At 43.7% G+C, this 23788-nt stretch overlaps 1 protein-coding gene across 1 annotated transcript; it reads left to right on the forward strand.

Annotated features, from left to right (window-relative positions):
• Window positions 1-3126: 3126 nt before the first annotated feature.
• Window positions 3127-22436, forward strand: LOC129832788 (extracellular serine/threonine protein kinase FAM20C-like; the record flags this gene model as incomplete). Its single annotated transcript, XM_055896787.1, has 7 exons — window positions 3127-3245; window positions 14307-14422; window positions 16161-16341; window positions 17742-17851; window positions 17976-18057; window positions 18564-18623; window positions 19287-22436. Coding segments are annotated over 7 exons (954 nt in total), but the record flags the coding sequence as incomplete, so codon positions are not given.
• Window positions 22437-23788: the final 1352 nt, after the last annotated feature.

The following is a 23788-nucleotide window of genomic DNA, read 5'->3' on the forward strand; positions in this document are numbered from 1 at the left end:
TGGGTAGGTGTTCATCTACAATGGGAATCAGATGTGGTTGGTCTAATTGTTTTGATAGTATTTCATTTTTTAGATTTTGAATATATTTCAATACGGTATTACTGTAGAAATGTAGCAAATGTATGTCTTATTCAATTTTGTGTTATTTTAGGTTTTGAACTTAAGTTTAACAGTTTTGAAAAGAGTATGTAAATATGTGCAAATTGGCCTGTAGGTACATAGAGTTTTGGTGATGGTTGTGTCTGAGTGAGAAAAGTTCATGAAAATTGAAATATGTAGTCATTGAATGCATTTTGTGCCAAAGCAATGAAAAATTATCCATAGTTTAGCCCGCATAGACTGCTGTTGTGCTCACTGTGTGAAGGGTTTAGAAAAAGTGACCTAAGTATTGAGAAATGGGTCCTAGCGATTGTAAAAAACTGTAATACAGCACGCTCCCGGCCCGGCCCGGCCCGTCACATCACTACCCTGTCGGTAAGACATCCCGCCAAACCACAGCAGCTGTAGGCTCTAAGCTTCCTCCTAGATAGGTTACTGCAGACAGGGTCGCTGTGACCATGGCAACCACTGTACCTGCTAGTCAGTCAGGCCGGAGCAAAAGTGGGCTGCACTGTTCCACTGTTTTTAAAACGACAACAGCACGAGAAGTAAGAGACGTTTAAACAGCAATAGCACTGGAATAGTTAGTGTGTTTGTTGCTGTATTTGAATGAGAAGTTATAGACTGTTAAAACAGCAGAAGCATGTGGATTCAGAGGACTCAGTATGTAGTATAGTGTGTGTGTGTGTGTGTGTGTGTGTGTGTGTGTGTGTGTGTGTGTGTGTGTGTGTGTGTGTGTGTGTGTGTGTGTGTGTGTGTGTGTGTGTGTGTGTGTGCGTGCGTGCGTGCGTGCGTGCGTGCGTGCGTGCGTGCGTGCGTGCGTGCGTGGGTGGGTGTGTGTGTGTGTGTGTGTGTGTGTGTGCGTGCGGAGAGGGTAGGTTCCACACTGTAGTAGCTCCCAGTGTTGTTAGTGAAGATGACATTCTGAAACCTAACTCACATGGCCAGTTTGGAGTGTTCTTATCTAACTTCTGTTTGACAGCATCTTACTGACTGTGGCAGTCAGGCACGTCTTGACTTCTGAATGAAAAAGCTCTTACCATTTCCATTAAGGCTACAGAATGATAGCGAAAGAGCACTTAAAATCAGCATCCTTTTGTCTGCCTTTTTACCACCTCTCTGGTAATCTAGTGTTGATAAGGTGCTTGATATGGTGACTTAAATGGCAGGCAGGTGTGTCACGGTGCATTATGGTGTACCACCACTATGAGGTCACCTTTAGAATTCTGGACCTACCCTTTCCTCAGGTGCGCAGTGTTGCCTTTTATACTCTCCTGAATCAGTCTGCCACGTCTCGTTTATTTCCCCTCCCATCCGCAAATAACAACTTTTGTTCCCTTTTGGTCGGGGAGAAATTGAATGGATCATAATAGCGGCTGGGGGTTTTACGGTTAAAGGGGAGCTGCCTGACATGGAAAGAATAGGATGTAAGATATTTTCCATTACGGACTTGGCAGTGCTGGGGTTGTCAGGCGAGGTGGATGCACCACCACCCTGCTCTGAGGTGGAATGGCTGGAGGGAGAAGAAACAGAGGAAGGGAAGGAGGGAGGAAGGAAGAAGGAGAAGAAGAAAGGACTGGGTAATGTGGAATATGGTCCGGGTTTAGCTGACTGACTGGGTTTGTGCTAGCATAAGTTTGGTGGTAATGGGACAGGTTAAGGCCAGGTGTGAGTGTCTGTGTGTGCGTCTGTCTGCATGCGTTCCTGTGTGCCTCCATGTACAGTGCATGTGTGTGTCAGCATAACATACACCTGGAGGGTTTCTCCTTTAGATAAAACAAAAATATATGTTTTATTGTCACCTACACTGGATGTTTCATAGGGTCAGCCATAGTAGTACGCCACCCCTGGAGAAAAGAAAGGTTAAGTGTCTTGCTTTAAGGGCACATCAACAGATTGTTTCACCTTATCACCTACCTGCCACCCTAGATACTCTGTGCAGGCAGGCAGGCAGGCAGGCAGGCAGGCAGGCAGGCAGGCAGGCAGGCAAGACAGGCAGACAGGCAGACAGGCAGACAGGCAGACAGGCAGACAGACAGACAGACTGGACAGACAGACAGACAGACAGACAGACAGACAGTATCAGCAGCACCAGCAACAGCAGCTGAGTCAGACCATGTTCCATGTCTCCTGTCTGTCCTGTCTGTCCTGTCTGTCCTGTCTGTCTGTCTGTCTGTCTGTCCTGTCTGTCCTGTCTGTCCTGTCTGGCCTGTCTGTCCTGTCTGTCCTGTCTGTCCTGTCTGTCCTGTCTGGCCTGTCTGTCCTGTCTGTCCTGTCTGTCCTGTCTGGCCTGTCTGTCCTGTCTGTCCTGTCTGTCCTGTCTGTCTGAGGGGCTGAAGGAGCTGTTACAGGATATGAACAGGAAACTCAAGCAGCGTGTGTGGCTCACTATACTCTACTGCTGGGTCCCGCAGTCTTAAACTGTCTGTGCCCCAAATGGCACCCTAGTCCCTTTATGGTGTGCTAGGGAAAAGAGGGACAATTCAGACATGCACATCTGGGCAGTCTGCTCCCAGACTGGAACTATGAATGTTAGCTATAGATATGCAGATAGATCCTAATGCAGTCACATGGGGGAAATCTTGGTTACTCACATTCATAAATGATTTCAAATGATTTCACATTCATTTGCACTTTCGGAAAACGTTCACTACATTCCTACTGTATCTTTTCAGTGCTGGAGAACTCTGGTGCTCGTGGCCTTGAATGTTCAATCAATCATTCAAATGTATTTTATGAAGCCCTTTTTACACCAGCAGTTTTGCTTTACAGATACCCAGCCTAAAATCACAAAGAGCAACCAATGCAGATGCAGAAGCACAGTGGTTAAACTCCCTAGAAGGCTGGAACCTAGGAAGAATCCTAGAGAGGAACCAGGCTCCGAGGAGCTAGTCCTCTTCTGGTTGTGCCCGTTGGAGAATACATGTGGCCATTAAGGCTACAGTAGATGACCAGCAGGGTCAAATAAAGACAGACAGTTGTGCTTCATACTGAACAGGATTTTGTTAATGCTAACATTCTTCTAACGTTGCCTCGACCTCTGTGTCTTCCAGGCAGACCAGGGAACAGGAGACACCCCCGGACTTCTTCTACTTCTCTGACCTGGAGAGACACAACGCTGAGATCGCTGCCTTTCATCTGGACAGGTGTGTGTGTGTGTGTGTGTGTGTGTGTGTGTGTGTGTGTGTGTGTGTGTGTGTGTGTGTGTGTGTGTGTGTGTGTGTGTGTGTGTGTGTGTGTGTGTGTGTGTGTGTGTGTGTGTGTGAGTGTGTGAGTGCGTGCGTGCGTGCGTGCGTGCGTGCGTGCGTGCGTGTGTGTGTGTGAGAGTTTGTGTGTGAGTTTGTGTGTGAGTTTGTGTGACATGCACTTTCGGCATGACTAACACACACCTCAAATGTGTTTTGGGGGGGATAGATCAGCTTTAATACTGCAGATAGATTGTGGGTTCTGTCAATGTAAGTATCTGCATCATTTCCAATCCCCCATATATATATATTTTTATATATTTTCCTTTATTATTTTCCCCTACGGACATGGTACATTTTACATAAGTTATCTCTTTATCTATTTTTATCCCACCCTACCAACAACCCCTCCATCTATCTGAAAACTTCTTATGGCTGCAAGACAAAGTGTTGAGTAGCCAGTGAAATCATGCCCATTTCAAACGGCCTCCTACTCAAATCTTGCTCGTACAATATGAATATTATTATTCTTTTTTGATAGAAAACACTTTCTAGTTTCTAAAAGAGTTGGAATTATTTCTCTGAGTGAAACAGAAGTCCTTCTGCAGCACTTTTCCTGACCAGGAAGTGAAATGTCAGAAATCGATGCTCTTTTCAACTTGATGCCTATACATGGTCTTAACACTTAGGAGTCTGCTGACACTCTATACGCCTTCCTATTGGTGTAAAGAGGATGTCAGAGAAGACATTTTTGTGCTCCTCTTGGTCTGTGGTGGAAAAAAAACTATTTCTTTGACGTGACCGTCCACTTCCGGTACTCTGAAGGAAGTGGGATTGACTTCTGTTTTGCCCTGGTAACGAACGGCTAACGTCTCCGGCTCGAATTGTTTTTGATACATGTGACCATATCATCGTAATGTATGTTTTTTCAATATAGTTTAATCAAATTATTGAAACTTTATTCGGGAGTTTTGCCGTGTTCCGTCCTCTGACTGTGTTTACGTTGGAGAAATTTATGCCACTCGGCTAGTGCCAATGCTAATTGAAGAGGGAAATTTGCCATTCTGAATCGAAACAACGACTCATCTGGACAGAGGACACGTTCTTCAACATTCTGATGAAAGATCAGCAAAGTAAGACCCATTTTATGATGTTATTTCATATATCTGTCGTGCATGTGAACTGGCCGTGGGCGCCCAATTATTTCTGTCTATTGTAGCTACGCTAATATAGCGATACATTTTGTTTTCGCTGTAAAACATTTAATAAATCGGAAATATTGTTTGGAATCACAAGATGCCTGTCTTTCAATTGCTGCAGACTATGTATTTTTCAGAAATGTTTTATGATGAGTAATTAGCTATTTGACGTTGGTGTCTGTAAATATTATGGTTGCTTTCGGTGCAATTTCGGATTGTAGCTGAAATGTAAACTATGGTTTATACATGAAATTTGCACATTTTTCGAACAAAACATATGCTATACAAAAAATATGTTATCAGACTGTCATCTGATGAATTTGTTTCTTGGTTAGTGGCTATTTTTATCTTTATTTGGTCGAATTTGTGATAGCACCTGATGGAGTAAGAAACTGATGGAGTTAGAAAAGTTGTGTCTTTTGCTAACGTGGTTAGCTAATAGATTTACATATTTTGTCTTCCCTGTAAAACATTTTAAAAATCGGACATGTTGGCTTGATTCACAAGATGTGCACCTTTCATCTGGTGTCTTGGACTTGTTAATGTGTGAAAGTTAAATATTTAAAAAAAAATATATTTTGAATTTCGCGCCCTGCACTTTGAGCTGGATGTTGTCATAAGTGTACAGGTGTCGGGCTGCCCCCGTAAAAGGTTAACCTGTCTAGGATCAGCGTGGCGCTAGCGGCACACCCCCCCCCCCCCCCCCCACTGAAAAACCAGTGCCGCGAAATTAAAAAAAATATATTTTTTTTAATATTTAACTTTCACACATTAACCTGTTGGGGATGGGGGCGCTGTTTAGACTACTTATGCTAATTTGGCTAATTTTTGAAACGGCTTCCCACAAAATCCTTGATCGTACAATATGCATATTATTATTATTATTGGATAGAAAACAGTCTATAGTTTCTATAGGAGTTGAAATTTTGTCTCTAAGTGGAACAGAGCCCATTCTACAGCAATTTCCCTGACATGGAGTCAGATTTGAGAAATGTTGGCCACTCTTCTGAAGTCATTTAAAAGGGCACTGTCGTTGCTATGACTATACGGACACTTCTTACGTCTTCCCCTGGATGCCTTTACGTGATGACGATTCCAACGGGGTCGATTGCGCGTTCACAGGCCCTACAAATGAAAAAACCCTGAAGCTAGTCATTCTTTGGGAGCTGCGTCATGAGCCAAGAGGACACCGGCGCGCACCTGTTCCAAGCGTTAGTTTAGCCTGTTATATTTCTCCGGTCATCTTTTCACTCGTTATAGGAGTTAAAAACATCATAAGGTAGTTAATTTAAAGCGTTTTATAGCAATTTATATCCGTTTAGTGCGATTTTGGGACATTTATTTTTGCAACGATGTGAAAAGTTGGGCACGCTTTTCAGTTCATCCCGAACGCAGTTGACATTTCCACATGGCAAGAGGACAGCTTTCCACCAAAAGACGATTTCTCCCAAGAAAGGATCCTTTGCCCAAGATACTGATGGAAGAACAGCTCAAGGTAGGACATTTTTATTATGATAAATCGTGTTTCTGTCGAAACATTTTAGTGGCTTAGGACGCCATGTTTTTTGACGTAGCTTCGCTTGGCGCAAACTGTATTGAAAAGTAAGGATAAATTAAAAAATGTAATAACGCAATTGTATTAAGAATTAAATTGTCTATCAATCCCTGTCCACCCTATATTTTTTTGTCACGTTTATGAGTATTTATGTATAAGAGTAGATCACTGTCTAAGTGGCGCAAGGAAATTTTCTGACCAACTGAGCTACATTTCACATTGTCTAACCATGATTTTGGTGGCTAAATATAAACATTTTCGATCAAACTGTATATGCATGTTGTAATGTGATGTTACAGGAGTGTCATCGGAAGAATTCTGAGAAGGTTAGTGAAAAAATTTATATCTTTTGGCGATGTTGACTTTTATCGCTCACTTTGGCTAGAATCAATGCTGGGCTGCTAATTGCTATGTGCTAAGCTAATATAACGATTTATTGTGTTTTCGCTGTAAGACACTTAGAAAATCTGAAATATTGTCTGTATTCACAGGATCTGTGTCTTTCGATTCGTGTATGCTGTGTATTTTTACGAAATGTTTGATGATTAGTAGTTAGGTAAACACGTTGCTCATTGTAATTATTCTAGTCCATTTGTGATGGTGGGTGCAATTGTAAACTATGCCATCTACCTGAAATATGCACTTTTTTCTAACAAAACCTATCCCATACCATAAATATGTTATCAGACTGTCATCTAATGAGTTTTTTTGTTGGTTAGGGGCTATAAATATCTTAGTTTAGCCGAATTGGTGATGGCTACTGGTGTTGGTGGACAAATAAAAGATGGTGGATTATGCTAATGTGTTTTTAGGTAATAGATGTACATCTTTACATATTGTGTCTTCCCTGTAAAACATTTTAAAAATCGGAAATGTTGACTGGATTCACAAGATCTGTGTCTTTCATTAGCTGTATTGGACTTTAATGTGTGAAAGTTAAATATTTTAAAAAAATATTTTTTTTGAATTTCGCGGCACTGGTTTTTCAGTGGGGGGGGGGGGGGGGGTGTGCCGCTAGCGCCACGCTGATCCTAGACAGGTTAAAGTCCAATACAGCTAATGAGAGACACAGATCTTGTGAATCCAGTCAACATGTCCGATTTTTAAAATGTTTTACAGGGAAGACACAATATGTAAAGATGTACATCTATTACCTAAAAACACATTAGCATAATCCACCATCTTTTATTTGTCCACCAACACCAGTAGCCATCACCAAATCGGCTAAACTAAGATATTTATAGCCCCTAACCAACAAAAAAAACTCATCAGATGACAGTCTGATAACATATTTATGGTATGGGATAGGTTTTGTTAGAAAAAAGTGCATATTTCAGGTAGATGGCATAGGTTACAATTGCACCCACCGTCACAAATGGAATAGAAAAACTACTTAGAGCAACGTGTTTACCTACTTACTAATCATCAAACATTTCGTAAAAATACACAGCATACACGAATCGAAAGACACAGATCCTGTGAATACAGACAATATTTCAGATTTTCTAAGTGTCTTACAGCGAAAACACAATAAATCGTTATATTAGCATAGCACATAGCACATAGCAGCCCAGCATTGATTCTAGCCAAAGTGAGCGATAAAAGTCAACATCGCCAAAAGATATTAATTTTTTCACTAACCTTCTCAGAATTCTTCCGATGACACTCCTGTAACATCATATTACACAATCCATATAGAGTTTGATCGAAAATGTTTATATTTAGCCACCAAAATCATGGTTAGACAATGTGAAATGTAGCTCAGCTGGTCAGAAAATGTCCTTGCGCCACTTAGACAGTGATCTACTCTTATACATAAATACTCATAAACGTGACTAAAAAATATAGGGTGGACAGGGATTGATAGACAATTTAATTCTTAATACAATTGCGGAATTACATTTTTTAATTTATCCTTACTTTTCAATACAGTTTGCATCAAGCGAAGCTACGTCAAAAAACATGGCGTCCTAAGCCACTAAAATGTTTCGACAGAAACACGATTTATCATAATAAAAATGTCCTACTTTGAGCTGTTCTTCCATCAGTATCTTGGGCAAAGGATCCTTTCTTGGGAGTAATCGTCTTTTGGTGGAAAGCTGTCCTCTTGCCATGTGGAAATGCCAACTGCGTTCGGGATGAACTGAAAAGCGTGCCCAGCTATTCACATCGTTTCAAAAATAAATGTCCCAAAATCGCACTAAACGGATATAAATTGCTATAAAACGCTTTAAATTAACTACCTTATGATGTTTTTAACTCCTATAACGAGTGAAAAGATGACCGGAGAAATATAACAGGCTAAACTAACGCTTGGAACAGGAGCGGGTCGGTGTCCAGCACGCGCGTTACGCACCAAGGAAAGACTTGCTAGCTACAGGGTTTTTTAATTTATAGGGCCTGTGAACGCGCAATCGACCCCATTGGAATCGTCATCACGTAAAGGCATCCAGGGGAAGACGTAAGAAGTGTCCGTATAGTCATAGCAATAACAGTGCCCTTTTAACTGACTTCAGAACAGTGGCCAACATTTCTGAAATCTGACTCCATGTCAGGGAAATTGCTGTAGAATGGGCTCTGTTCCACTTAGAGACAAAATTTCAACTCCTATAGAAACTATAGACTGTTTTCTATCCAATAATAATAATAATATGCATATTGTACGATCAAGGATTTTGTGGGAAGCCGTTTCAAAAATTACCCGATTAGCATAAATAGTCTAAACAGCGCCCCCATCCCCAACAGGTTAAATTCTTGTTAATATAACTGCACTGTCCAATTTACAGTAGCTATTACTGTGAAAAAATGGCTTGCTATTGTTTGAGGAGAGCTCCTAACAACAAAACACTTTTTTCACCCCGTTAGGTTTGATAAATTAACCTCTGAAGGTGAAATGTGTACTTACATTCTGAAATATTGCTCTTTCCCAAGTGTTGTTTTGTTAGTTAATATCCTTTCATATCCTAAAAAGGTCCATATAGTATGCATGATCGATTTTGTATTTCCACTCGTTCAATTTGCAAAGAAAGGAATCTGTGAAAATCTAACCCTAAACGTTGTTTCAACCAGTCAAATCACGTTCGTATTTATTCCTCAGAGATCCTAGAATGTAATCAGACGTCATTGTATCATTAGGGGTGTTGTATATCCTATAGTATACCCAATTTGGTCAGAGAGTGATGCCTTCATGGCACGCCGATGACTCGGCCGGTCTTCACTTGATCGACTGGAACTTTGTCAAATAAGCACCAATCGGGGTCAAACAAAGCTAGCTAGAAAGCCAATGAGCTGGGCTTTACGGCAGTGTTGGGAGACCCCCTCTCTGTCGCAAAGTGTCGCTGCTAACCTTGTGCGACAGCAAACCTTTTCCTTTTGGACAACAATTATAAGAATATGGAGAGTTATGAAGTTATGGAAACTGGGTGTTTTGCAAATGTTGAACTTATAATATGGCTACTAATACTGGAAAAGCTCAATCAAAGTCCAAGTATACAGATTTGCGATATTCTTGCAGAAAAATGTCATGTACATGTGAATGTCTCTTTCACGATTTGCCCAAATGTACCTGGGTGACTTCACACTATAAGTAATGTGGTTTGCTCATACTTCAAGGTATCCGTCTGAAACTTTGCACATACACTGCTGCCATCTTGTGGACACCATCAGAATTACAACCAGAGTGATGGCTAGATTTGGGGCCTTTCTGTTGCATTTCAAAGATGGTGGTAGAAAAAAAACGGTTGGTTTTCTCTTTGTATTTTCTTCTACCAGATCTATTGTGTTATATTCTCCTACATTCAATTATCATCTCCACAAACTGTGTTTCCTTTCAAATGTTTCCAATACTATGTATATCCTTGCTTCAGGGCCTGAGCTACAGGGCAGTTAGATTCGGGTATGTAATTTTAGGCAAAAATGGAGAAAAAAAGGGGGCTATCCCTATAATGCATACCTCGATTGTTTATACACAGCAGGCATCACACACGCTTAGCAGGTGTTCTGTGACTGTGTTTTCACCCTCTCTGCCATCCAAACACACACATGCATATAGACTTTTACACAACTCAAACAAATGTGGAATCAAAACAGAGACAGAAATGTCTCTGGTATTATCAGGAAATTAGAGTTTTTTTCTAACAAGTCTGTCAGTTTTATGCTGTGATAACTGTAGTAGTAAGTTATCAGTTCTTCCATTCATCATTATACTATGGTATACATAATGGTATGGTCCAATACATAATGGTCTGGTCCAATACATAATGGTCTGGTCCAATATGTAATGGTCTGGCCCAATACGTAATGGTCTGGTCCAATACGTAATGGTCTGGTCCAATACGTAATGGTCTGGTCCAATACATAATAGTCTGGTCCAATATGTAATGGTCTGGTCCAATACGTAATGGTCTGGTCCAAGACACACACACACAAGTCTGTGCCTGGTTCCCTTGTTGTGGATAGAGGATAAAGCTCACTGTACTAGCAGGCCGGCCGTGTAGACGTTTCTCTCTCTCTCTCTCTCTCTCTCTCTCTCTCTCTCTCTCTCTCTCTCTCTCTCTCTCTCTCTCTCTCTCTCTCTCTCTCTCTCTCTCTCTCTCTCTCTCTCCCTCTCTCTCTCTCTCTCTCTCTCTCTCTCTCTCTCTCTCTCTCTCTCTCTCTCTCTCTCTCATACATACATACATACATACATACATACATACATACATACATACATACATACATACATACACACACACATTCTCTCACACACACACAGACACACAGCCCAGTGGAATGCAAGGCCAGGGCCAAAGGCATGTGTTTGTGTGTGCACAGTGGGCTGAGGAGAGGAAACCAAGGGACATGCCAATGCTAGCTGGGCATGATTTAAGGCAGGGAGGAGGTGACTGTGCTAGCCCCTAAAGACCAGCTTGTATTTAGGTTGTTGTTAGGTTGTGTATGCCAAGCGGAGGCTGGCTATATGAATTACGGCCTTGTTGTTTGGCGCAGGGCCGCACCATCTTCTGGACAGCAGCCTGTGGAACTCTGCGTTTGTGTCCCAAAGGGCCCCCATTTTCACTTTGTACTGCACTACTTTTTACCAAGTAGTGCACTGCAAAGGGAATAGGGTGCCTTTTGGGATGCGCATCTCAATCTGATTTAGATGTATATAGCAGTGTGTTAAAAGCAGTCTGGAATAGCTAGAGGAATGTGTAGGAAGAGGAGAACAGGAGGAAATGCATAGCCTCTTCTCTTCAGTCCTTCTATTGTTGGACAGTGGACACTGTTGATACAACATTGTGTTATCGTTATACTGTGTAAGGGTTTAACTCAAAGCCTTTCCACTTCCACACATTGTACCATGTTAACCTACACTGTGCAGTCCTCCCCATAATCTACACTGTGCAGTACTCTACACTCTCTGTATGCAGTACTCTACCCATGACAAGAGTGCGGTACAGAGAGAGAGAGAGAGAGAGAGAGAGAGAGAGAGAGAGAGAGAGACCACAGAAAATCAAAGTAAACTTCAATGCTATTTGGCTCTAAACAGACAGTACATGGTGGCAGACTATCTGACCACTGTGACTGATAGAAAACTGAGGAAAACATTGACTAGGTACAGACTCAGTGAGCACCGTCTGGCTATAGAGACCGGTCGTCACAGACAAACCTGGCTGCCCAGAGAGGACAGGCTGTGCTCACTCTGCTCCAGAGGAGAAGTAGAGACAGAGGTCCATTTCCTACTACACTGTGACAAATACTCAGACCTAAGAGCATATTTCTTTCCCAAAATTATAACTCAATACAAAGAATTTGAAACTATAAAAGATGAAGAAAAAATCAAATATTTATTGGGTGAAAAGCCAAAATGTGCAGTTTTGGCAGCCAAATATGTGTCCTCCTGCCACAACCTGAGGGACAGCCAGTGAAAAATGCAAAGTAATATTGATAATATTTCCCATTTAGCTTAGTTTTGTTTTGTCTTTCATACCAGGTCATATGTCTTCTCAAGTCATATTGACACTGGTCTACTACTGTTGCTTTAATTTATTGTTGTTCTGATTAATATTGTTGTTGTAGTTGTTGTTAATGGTAATCCCATGTCCACTACTACTGTTATTATGGCTGTTGGTCCCACCATTTATTTATATATAAATATATATATATATTTTGTATATATATATATACATATATATTTGATTTTTATTTTTTCGATATGTATACTTTGACAATGTAAGTAATAACGAACCTACCATGTCAATAAAGTCAATTGAATTGAATTGAATTGAGAGAGAGAGAGAGAGAGAGAGAGAGAGAGAGAGAGAGAGAGAGAGAGAGAGAGAGAGAGAGAGAGAGAGAGAGAGAGAGAGAGGAGAGAGAGAGAGAGAGAGAGAGAGACACGGAGAGAGAGAGAGAGAGACACGGAGAGAGAGAGAGAGAGACACGGAGAGAGAGAGAGAGAGACGGAGAGAGAGAGAGACACGGAGAGAGAGAGAGAGACACGGAGAGAGAGAGAGAGAGAGACACGGAGAGAGAGACACACAGAGAGAGAGAGACACAGAGAGAGCCTGACTCCATACAGGAGTTTCTTTGTCATCTGGTTCATGGTGACTGTGCACTTTGAGCAGCTATATCTCCTGAGAGCTTTCATCTGGTGGCTAGGGTTTCATCCTTGCAGCCCCACGCCCTGTCTCCCTGTCTCTCTCCCTGAGAGCTAAGACTTCAAGGTTACACACATACACATACACACCACACACACACACAAACCCACACTCACACACTCCACTCCCAGGAGTCTAAGCCTTAGAGAGGTCATGCTGCAGGAAGCAACGACAAGGATGGTTAAAGAGGTATGGAATGAGTGGGAGGCCTGGCCCAGCTAGTGTGGCATAGACAGAAATAAGGTCAGTTGGAAGAAAGGAAGGAAAAGCGAGAAGTTAAAGCAAGAAAAGGATGGACAGAAAGAAGGAGAGGGGTAGAGTAAAGGGATGAGAGTGAGGAGAGAGAAGGAGAGTGGTAGAGTAAAGGGATGAGAGTCAGGAGAGAGAAGGAGAGGGGTAGAGTAAAGGGATGAGAGTGGGGAGAGAGAAGGAGAGGGGTAGAGTAAAGGGTTGAGAGTGGGGAGAGAGAAGGAGGGGGGTAGAGTAAAGGGTTGAGAGTGAGGAGAGAGAAGGAGAGGGGTAGAGTAAAGGGTTGCGAGTGGGGAGAGAGAAGGAGAGGGGTAGAGTAAAGGGTTGAGAGTGAGGAGAGAGAAGGAGAGGGGTAGAGTAAAGGGTTGAGAGTGGGGAGAGAGAAGGAGAGGGGTAGAGTAAGGGTTGGGAGTGAGGAGAGAGAAGGAGAGGGGTAGAGTAAAGGGTTGAGAGTGTGGAGAGAGAAGGAGAGGGGTAGAGTAAAGGGATGAGAGTGGGGAGAGAGAAGGAGAGGGGTAGAGTCAAGGGATGAGAGTGGGGAGAGAGAAGGAGGGTAGAGTAAAGGGTTGAGAGTGGGGAGAGAGAAGGAGGGTAGAGTAAAGGGATGAGAGTGGGGAGAGAGAAGGAGAGGGGTAGAGTAAAGGGATGAGAGTGAGGAGAGAGGAGGAGAGGGGTAGACAAACAAAGAAGATGTCTATGAGGAGAAGGAGAGAGAGAGAGAGAGAGAGAGAGAGAGAGAGAGAGAGAGAGAGAGAAGAGAAAGAGAAAGGGAGCAGGAGAGAAAGAATGAGGAGTCCCAGTCTCTCAGGCCAGTGCGGTTTGAGCGACCGGATGCTGAAGTTCAATAAACAGAACTTTAAAAGCCAATGAAAGGAGCTAAAAGATTATACTGTAAAATAGATGAATTATTCATAATATTTCACACACACTAGCAGGAAGAAAGAGGCCCATATACACACACACACACTCCACCGTTGACACTTTGGATTGAAAATCATTCTTTGCTTCTCCCTCGAGCAGGAAATTGTGTCCTGGTTTTTATGGCACATCATTTTCAGATGTTTATTTGTGATAATAGTTGTTGATGATGTGGTGACGAAGAGTATTCCATCATTAAGCCCTTACAGAATAAATAAAACAAGGTATGAAGGCCCTAAAAATATTCTATCTCATCAGCATGTGGTTCCATACACATTTATTTTATGACAACACAATGGCTTGTAGAACAATGGTGTCATATATATTATCCCTTGTGGGATCAATAAGGTCTTATAGAAGAATTTACTTCTTCTCCTGGGTTTTCTAATGGGATAATTCCAGACATCTACGTTATGTTTCACACTGATCTTGATGTATGTATATCTATGGTCTCTTCCCTCAGGATCCTAGACTTCCGGAGAGTGCCCCCGGTGGCGGGAAGACTGGTTAACATGACCAGGGAGATACGGGATGTGACCAGGGACAAAAAGCTCTGGAGGACTTTCTTCATCTCCCCAGGTAAACACACTGCTTTCTACATTCTGACAACGATCCCACAACATTCCCACAGACTACCTACGGAGTTTGGCAAACTCAAAAATTAGATTAGATATTTCTTTATTGTCTGTTTCTTAAAGATAACTTATTCCCACTATGGTTGGCGTTACTATGTGATCAAAGCAGTAGTTGAGGATAGTTTCCATACTTGTGACCAGGGAAAACTCTGGTTCCTAGCTTCTGTGTAGGCCTGTAGATGAATCAGACTGGATATTTAGATTAAACTATGGTTCCTAGCTTCTGTGTAGGCCTGTAGATGAATCAGACTGGATATTTAGATTAAACTATGGTTCCAAGCTTCTGTGTAGGCCTGTAGAAGAATCAGACTGGATATTTAGATTAAACTCTGGTTCCTAGCTACTGTGTAGACCTGTAGATGAATCAGACTGGCTACTTAGATTAAAACTATGGTTCCAAGCTACTGTGTAGGCCTGTAGATGAATCAGACTGGATATTTAGATTAAACTATGGTTCCTAGCTACTGTGTAGGCCTGTAGATGAATCAGACTAGCTACTTAGATTAAACTATGGTTCCTAGCTACTGTGTAGGCCTGTAGTGGAATCAGACTGGACATTTATATTTACCTCTAGTCAACAGTAGTGTATTGTGTATTCACTATGCCGAATACAGCTTAGTTGAGTTTATTTGTAGGCACGACACAGAAAAACACAGAATCTCCAGGGAGTCCCCCAAAACACACACTTCAAAAACCTTTCTGAAAACAAGCAAACTGCAAAGCACAATAATTCACCAGAACAACTCCTATTTAGAAGCTGGATCCAAGTCCTCCCCTAACAAGGAGTCCCATAAATAATTCCCTTTAGCTTAGTGGTTCAGTGCTGGGCCAGTGGTGGCGAGGAACCGACCGACAGACAGACAGACAGACAGACCGACAGACAGACAGACAGACAGACAGACAGACAGACAGACAGACAGACAGACAGACAGACAGACAGAGTGAACTTCCCCATAGTGAACTTCCCCTTTAATGTACAGGGCTGTTGCTGAGTTCTGAGCTTCTAAAAGCTGTCTTCAGACTGTCTGTTAGATCCCCATGCAGCCCAGTGAACAGCTATGTGGAATAACAGAGACCATTCTATCTGACAGGAGATTAGTGCTACACTCAGACAGTTTGCTGGCTCAGCACTCACCTCCCTACCTCCCTGAACCCAATATTAAGAAACTAATACCAGTCTGGCTCTACAACACCCTGCCAGCTTCCTCTCTATACCTCTCTGTCTGTCTGTCTGTCTGTCTGTCTGTCTGTCTGTCTGTCTGTCTCTCTGTCTGACTCTCTGTCTGTCTGTCTGTCTGTCTCTCTGTCTGTCTGTCTGTCTGTCTGTCTGTCTGTCTGTCTGTCTGTCTGTGTCTGACTCTCTGTCTGACTCTCTGTCTGTCTATCTGTCTCTCTGTCTGACTCTCTGTCTGTCTATCTGTCTCTCTGTCTGACTCTCTGTCTGTCTATCTGTCTCTCTGTCTGACTCTCTGTCAGTCTGTCTCTCACTCTGTCATACTCTCTTTCTCTCTCCCTTCTCTCGCTCGCTCGCATCTCTCTCTCTCACACACACACACACGCACGCACGCACGCACGCACGCACACACACACACACACACACACACACATACACAACGTCCCCCTCTCCTCTTCCCATGCTCCCCTGCTGCCATCTAAAACCCAGTGTTTTCCTCTCTCCCCAGCCAATAACATTTGTTTCTATGGCGAGTGCTCCTACTACTGCTCTACTGAGCATGCTCTGTGTGGAAAGCCGGACCAGATCGAGGGTTCTCTGGCTGCCTTCCTGCCAGACCTGGCCCTGGCCAAACGCAAGACCTGGAGGAACCCTTGGAGACGATCCTACCACAAACGCAAGAAAGCAGAGTAAGAGACAGACACTTCTTCCACAAATGCAAGAACATGCAGATACCCTTATAGAGAACAAGGAAGCAGAGTAAAACACACAGCCTTTACCCTTATAGAGAACAAGGAAGCAGAGTAAAACACACAGCCTTTACCCTTATAGAGAACAAGGAAGCAGAGTAAAACACACAGCCTTTACCCTTATAGAGAACAAGGAAGCAGAGTAAAACACACAGCCTTTACCCTTATAGAGAACAAGGAAGCAGAGTAAAACACACAGCCTTTACCCTTATAGAGAACAAGGAAGCAGAGTAAAACACACAGCCTTTACCCTTATAGAGAACAAGGAAGCAGAGTAAAACACACAGCCTTCCATAACTGTGTACCCTTTATATATTAGGTCACCTCACACCCCCTGATTACCCCAGTTCACTGGGGTTCACCAGATGACACCTCATTACACAAGGTGCCATGGCATGCCTTATCAGGAAGTGACTCAGCAGGAACAGCCAGTTCTCTAAGGAAAACACATTCTCCAGATCCCCACCTCTGATTCAAATAGGTAGATTGGTGTTGCAGGAGAAGTAGCAGCTCATTATAAACTGAGTTAGTTGCCCTGGGAGACAGGGTCTTCTCTCACTTCCATGTTCCTGTGTTCTTTGATTACGTCAATAGAGTGCAAATAGAGAACATGAAATGACTCCATCTACTTTCTTTGATACTTTCACTGTCTATCTGTCCATCTCTGCCTTTCACTGTGTTACTGTGACTTCATCTCTTTTACTTTGTCACTGTGACTTTCTTACTCATACTCTCCATTTTTACTTGTCACACCTTGTCTCCTCCCCGTCTCTCTCTCTCTCTTTCACTTTCCCCTCTCCCTCCCCTCTCTCACTCTTTCTCTACCCCTCTCTCTCTTTTTCACTCTTCCTCCCATTCACTCCCCTCCGACCCCTCCCTCCCTCCCTCTCTCCTTCTCTTGTCAAGTTGCTGTGTGCCTCGCTGCTCTGCTTTCGAGCAGCAGGGGTCTGTCCTTAACAACACACACAAACCACACACAGGCATGCAGGCAAGCAAGCAAACACACACACACACATACACACACATCATGGCTCGACAGGAAGGGAGCTGCCAAAAGGGACTGGACCAAACAAAGCCTCTCACACTATCTAAATGTCACTCTCTCTGCGTGTGTGCGTGTGTGTGTGTGCGTGTGTGTGTGTGCGTGTGTGTGTGTGTGTGTGTGTGTGTGTGTGTGTGTGTGTGTGTGTGTGTGTGTGTGTGTGTGTGTGTGTGTGTGTGTGTGTGTGTGTGTGTGTGTGTGCGTTTGTGTGCGTGTGTGTGCGTGTGCGTGTGCGTGTATGTGTGCGCGTGTGTGTGTGCGTGTGCCCGCGTGCCCATGTGATTGGTTGTGTGGTCAGGTGGGAGGTGGACCCAGACTACTGTGACGAGGTGAAGCAGACTCCTCCCTATGACCGTGGTTCTCGTCTCCTGGACATCATGGACATGACCATCTTTGACTTCCTCATGGGTGAGGACAGAAGCTCCATTACACGCTACTCCCTCCACTGCACTCTATTCCCTATATAGACATTCTTGGTGAATAGGGGTCCTCTTTTCCTATGTATATTAATGTTGTTTACCTCTGTATCCAGGTAACATGGACCGGCACCATTACGAGACTTTTGAGAAGTTTGGAAACGAGACCTTCATCATCCATCTGGACAACGGAAGAGGGTGAGGAGAAAACACAACAGACCTCAACTCTTTGTATCTGTTCTCTAGACGGCTGGTCATGTCTGATTTGTCACATAGCCTTCCTTCTAAAACTCTCTTTCATTAACTTCAGTTCTGAGTTGTTACACTAAGCAACAGCACATAGCAACAGCTCAAAGCAAAGGCATAACAAATGTTTTAAAGGTATTTTTAATGTCTGAGGTACACGGTGCATTTCAGAATCAAGCTACAAAGGCATGTAGCAAAACTCTCAGTCCCTGACGGTCACACTCAATGGGAAGGGAATGTGAGTGGAATGTTCAATGTGAATAGAATGTTCAGGACTCTGGAGCTTTCAGTCTGAGGGCTTCTTCACTGATCCTGAGAGATGTACTGCTGTTGGTGACTGTGAGACAGACTGTGAGAAACACAGACCAAGGTGTTGTATTATCAGCCAGTGAGTGGTGTTGCTTGGCTCACCTCTCTCCTCTCCTCTCTTTTCTGCTGCTCTCTTCTCTTCTTTGCAGGTTTGGGAAACACTCCCACGACGAGCTCTCCATCCTGGTGCCTCTGAGCCAATGCTGCAGGTCAGTACCTGTTCCTTTACCTCTCTCTCTCTCTCTCTCTCTCCATCATACCACACCTTCCTGTGTAAACTGCTTGCTTGCACAGTTTCACTTTGTCATTACTATTGCACAATTTGCAAGTAGAATTAGTGCGCATTTCTTCTTTTGAAACATGTTTCCCTTTATATTCCTAGTATCCTTACTAGATTTACAAGTGCATCCCTTTTTAAGAAGTCCATCTGTAAAGTAAGACCTCTTGCCTCTCCCCTTCCTCCCTTCACCCACCCTTCCCCCTCCCCTCCCTCTCTCCCCTTCCTCTCTTCACCCACCCTTCCCCCTCCCCTCCCTCTCTCCCCTTCCTCCCTTCACCCACCCTTCCCCCTCCCCTCCCTCTCTCCCCTTCCTCCCTTCACCCACCCTTCCCCCTCCCCTCCCTCTCTCCCCTTCCTCCCTTCACCCACCCTTCCACCTCCACTCCCTCTCTCCCCTTCCTCCCTTCACCCACCCACCCTTCCCCTCCCCTCCCTCTCTCCCCTTCCTCCCTTCACCCACCCTTCCACCTCCACTCCCTCTCTCCCCTCCTCACCCCCTTCCTCCCTTCCCCCTCCCCTCCCTCTCTCTCCTCCTCACCCCCTTCCTCCCTTCCCCCTCTCCTCCCTCTTTCCCCTCCTCCCCGCCCCACAGAGTGAGGAAGTCGACCCACTTGCGTCTGCAGCTGCTCGCCAAGGAGGAGTACCAGCTGAGCCGTCTGATGGAGGAGTCCCTGCTGCGTGACCGCCTCCACCCCGTCCTTATCCAGCCCCACCTGGAGGCCATGGACCGGAGGCTGCGCCTGGTGCTCCAGGTCCTGGCTGTCTGCGTGGAGAAGGAGGGCTACAGTAACGTGGTGGAGGTGGACGACCACCACTGGGCTAGAGAAGCCAGAGGGGGCAGGGACACAGCCACCCATAGGAACCCAGGGCACAGGTAGTAAGGCCTGGCTAGGAAGAGAGGGAGATGGGGGGTGGAGGGGTGGTACCGCTGCTTCTCCCGCTTCTCCCAATCCTGGACCTCCAAAGAAACTACCGTAGATGGTGAACCAACCATGGGTGTCTGGTCTCACGGAGAGACTGACTGGATCCTGTGACTGTGCGAGAGCCGCCATTTTGAATTCAGTGAATTCCGAGACTTGCCGCCAATGCCTCTATGGAACCTCCCATGTACGTGTATTTATATATAGGTACTGTTGGTCCACAGATATAGCAGTGAGCTGAGGAGAGAAGAGGCCTGGTCTTTGCTAAGTACCGATGTTTTATTACTTCTCTTGGACATGATAAATAGGGACCATTTTGATTTGACTTTGTTGGTTTTCTTATTTGATGTTTTTTGGGTTGTTTGAATGCGAAGGCTATCATTGTTTGCTCGGCTTAGCGCTAAGCTAGCTACAGTATATTTGTGTTACACAACCAAATGAGATTTTACTTTAACAAGTTAAAATGTGGTTTGAGCTTTATTTATGCACAGTAACTGGAGGAATGGAATATAAGGTTTATAGAGCTTTAATTTCAGAGGGAGTGTATGAAAGAATATGGTATATTATTTATGATAAATGTCAGTGTGACCGTTATTTATCAGTTGCCTCCATGTTCAACCCATCACTATCTATGACTATGCTGAATGCCTCCATTACTATGAGACATTATACCAGAGGCGGTTTACAGTACAGACCTGACCTGCTATTTACTAAGAAATGACATGGTAAAATGGTCATTGTACAGTAATACCCCATTAATTACTACATAAAGTACTCATTTGGTACTTTGGGATTCAAACAAGCATTTATATACACACCGTTTTGATCCAGGTAGTTCCCAGTTGTGGTGAATTTGAAGCATAAAGTGTAGTGAAGCTCCAGCTAGAACTCAGTGATGCCACATCGTTTCCTAATAAGTACCCCCTAAATACTCGTTGAATCAGTACACCATGAAAGAAAGTGCTACCGGTTTCCTTTTCAATAAAGCTTTCAGATCAACTTAAATTCAGTGTTCAAAGCCTGGATGGAAGCAGCTCTCTTAAACAAGGGCTCTTAGAGAAGCACCTCTCAGCAGCCCAGAAGTTGACTAGTGTTGAGTGCCCTTGCCCTCGTCCAATAATATTAGATATCATTCAATCTTTCCATTTCTTTTCATCAAAGCCTTCCATCAAAATGTGTCACTCGTTCATGGTTGGCACTTAAGATAATTGCTGCCCCATTTATTCCGAAATTCGGCCTTTTTGACTGAGGAACTTCTAAATCAATGCTTTGCTGGAATGGCTGGAATGAAAACATGCTGCGTGGTTTACTAGGACATGTTTGTCAAGGACATGAGAATAGCCTTTACAGGAAGTTGTGATAGATGATGACAGTGTGACCGACATGGCTGAAATGTTTGTTTAGATCTCACGTCAGCTGAGCCTCTCTGTTCTGCTCTCAACATGGCAGTCCTGGTTTACAGGATGTGGAGACAAAGGGTACCTCCCAAATGACATCCTATCCCCATAGTGCTCTGGTCAAAAGTAGTGCACTATATATGGAATAGGGTGCCATTTGGGATTCATCAAATAATAATAATACAGGACTAGGTAAATACTGCCATGAGAGAATATCAATCTGACGCTATTCATTTAATTGGCCTTCGAGGTCTTGGTAAAAATCCCCATATAACTTCATATCATGTAACAAATGAGTGCTTTTTGTTGTTTTTTCCCCAAAATATATTATCTCTTTGCTTTATCCCCACGTGAGATTATTTTATTACCAACAATTTCTCACCAGTTTTGCTCACACTTCACGCAGCCTCAAGTTGACGTCAGTAACGCCGGAATTATTATTTTGGAGATGGAAATAGTCTAGTCTCTATCCATGTGGCTGTAAAGATAGGTTGGAACAGTGATTACAGTGTATACCAGTATACAAGTCAGATGCACTACCCCGTTGTCATGTCATTCATCGTTTATACCAACTCAAGTTACCATTACAACACCAAACAAATGTCAAATGCAGTTTTCTGTTACAATCCAGGCTGCACAGTAACGCACAATGTGCCTGTTGTATTGTTCAACGCTTTTCCAAATGAAAATAGGATTTGTCATAACATCTAGAAATGGATGAGGAAATAAGGGGTATGTTCTAAGGCTTTTCTTTTTTTGAAACATTTCTCTTTATGTTTTGGTACTAATTATGTTTTGGTACTATTTAATGTTATGTCCATTTTATGATCTGAAAAGCTGTCTTTGATTGCTGGAAGCATTGAGCTCAATACAGGCTTTCCATATTCCACCAATAGCCCCTAGAATCTGGCTACGTATGGCTAACCTGGTGCCTGTGCAATGTTGGGTATACTTGAATGTTTCGGGTGGCCATACGACCAGGACTACAACTACATAGAGTTCACACTACAGCTTGTGTGACCTGGATCCTCAGACTAAGTTGAAAGAGTTAACATTATACATTTACGTTTGAGTCATTTAGCAGATGCTCTTATCCAGAGTGACTTACAGTACTGAGTACATACATGTTTGCATACTTTTTTGTACTGGTCCTCCGTGGGAATCGAACCCACAACCCTGGAGTTGCTCTACCAACTCAGCCTTCTCCTCCCTTCATACAGCAGCAGTTAAAGAGTTAACTCGGCCCTGGGCGTTGTACTTGCGATTTTCATATTGTCACTGTAAATATCTATAAATATATTGGAAGACCTAAGAGGCTGCAGTGCTGCAGCGATACGCTTCTGTTCTGTTTTCTCCTATTGCATTGTTGCTGTGAACATCTGTTAGCTAAATGATAAAGGTGTGCAATAAAAAAATGACAACAAACAGTGTGTGTGTGTGTGTGTGTGTGTGTGTGTGTGTGTGTGTGTGTGTGTGTGTGTGTGTGTGTGTGTGTGTGTGTGTGTGTGTGTGTGTGTGTGTGTGTGTGTGTGTGTGTGTGTGTGTGTGTGCATCCGTCAGTCTGAGTGCATGAGTGTTTCCGCATGTGTGTGTGTGCACGGGTGTGTGTGTATCTATCCTTGGAAGTGGGTCAGAATAGGAAATAAGAATTAAAGAGATATTTTAACATCTGGCTAGAGGATCAATGCTTGGCCTGAATAAAGAGAGAGAGGGAGGTCGGTTGTGAATATGCATTTTTCAAAGCCTTAGAAACACAGCCAGCCATCCACACAGACCGTCTGGATGTACTGTATGAGTATTATATGTGAAGTGTCCTGACCCCTGACGTCTTCAGCTGCACTCTGACCTCTAACGTCTTCAGCTGCACTCTGACCCCTGACGTCTTCAGCTGCACTCTGACCTCTGACGTCTTCAGCTGCACTCTGACCTCTGACGTCTTCAGCTGCACTCTGACCTCTGACGTCTTCAGCTGCACTCTGACCTCTAACGTCTTCAGCTGCACTCTGACCCCTGACGTCTTCAGCTGCACTCTGACCTCTGACGTCTTCAGCTGCACTCTGACCTCTGACGTCTTCAGCTGCACTCTGACCCCTGACGTCTTCAGCTGCACTCTGACCCCTGACGTCTTCAGCTGCACTCTGACCCCTGAGACTCGACCCAGCTTCCCCCCTTAAACTGATACCTCAGCAGCCTCCTGCAGAATCGCACATAGACACACACTCTCACACACACACACACACACACATACACGCACAATCATTCACACACACACACATACACACTCACACACATAGACTTAGACACAGACTTACACACACTCTCACACACACACACAATCCTTCACACACACATACACACTCACACACATAGACTTAGACACAGACTTACACACACTCTCTCACACACACACACAAGCATTCACACACACACATAGACTTAGACACACTAAAACACACTCTCTCTCTCTCTTACACGCAGACACACACTCTCACACACACAGTCACACAGTAATCTGAAGACTGCAGTGTAATCTTTTCGCTGAGTGTTAATCTCTAAGCTTCTCTCCTTAAAGGTATTATCAGCATCATCTTGTTCTTCCGGGAACTTGGAGCTCCTCCACCTACAGCTGTTTGGATCACTGGCTGATCAACTTGTACTTTCAGCAACAGCAGCTGTTGCGTAATGGCATAACCCCAATACTCATGGTTCAATAGAGGGTTTAGGATGATAATGCATTTGGCCACTAGAAGGAGAACAGCAATAGTCTTTCTGGTTGA

Source organism: Salvelinus fontinalis, chromosome 34, assembly GCF_029448725.1.
Source record: "Salvelinus fontinalis isolate EN_2023a chromosome 34, ASM2944872v1, whole genome shotgun sequence".
Classification (NCBI taxonomy): Eukaryota; Metazoa; Chordata; class Actinopteri; order Salmoniformes; family Salmonidae; genus Salvelinus; species Salvelinus fontinalis.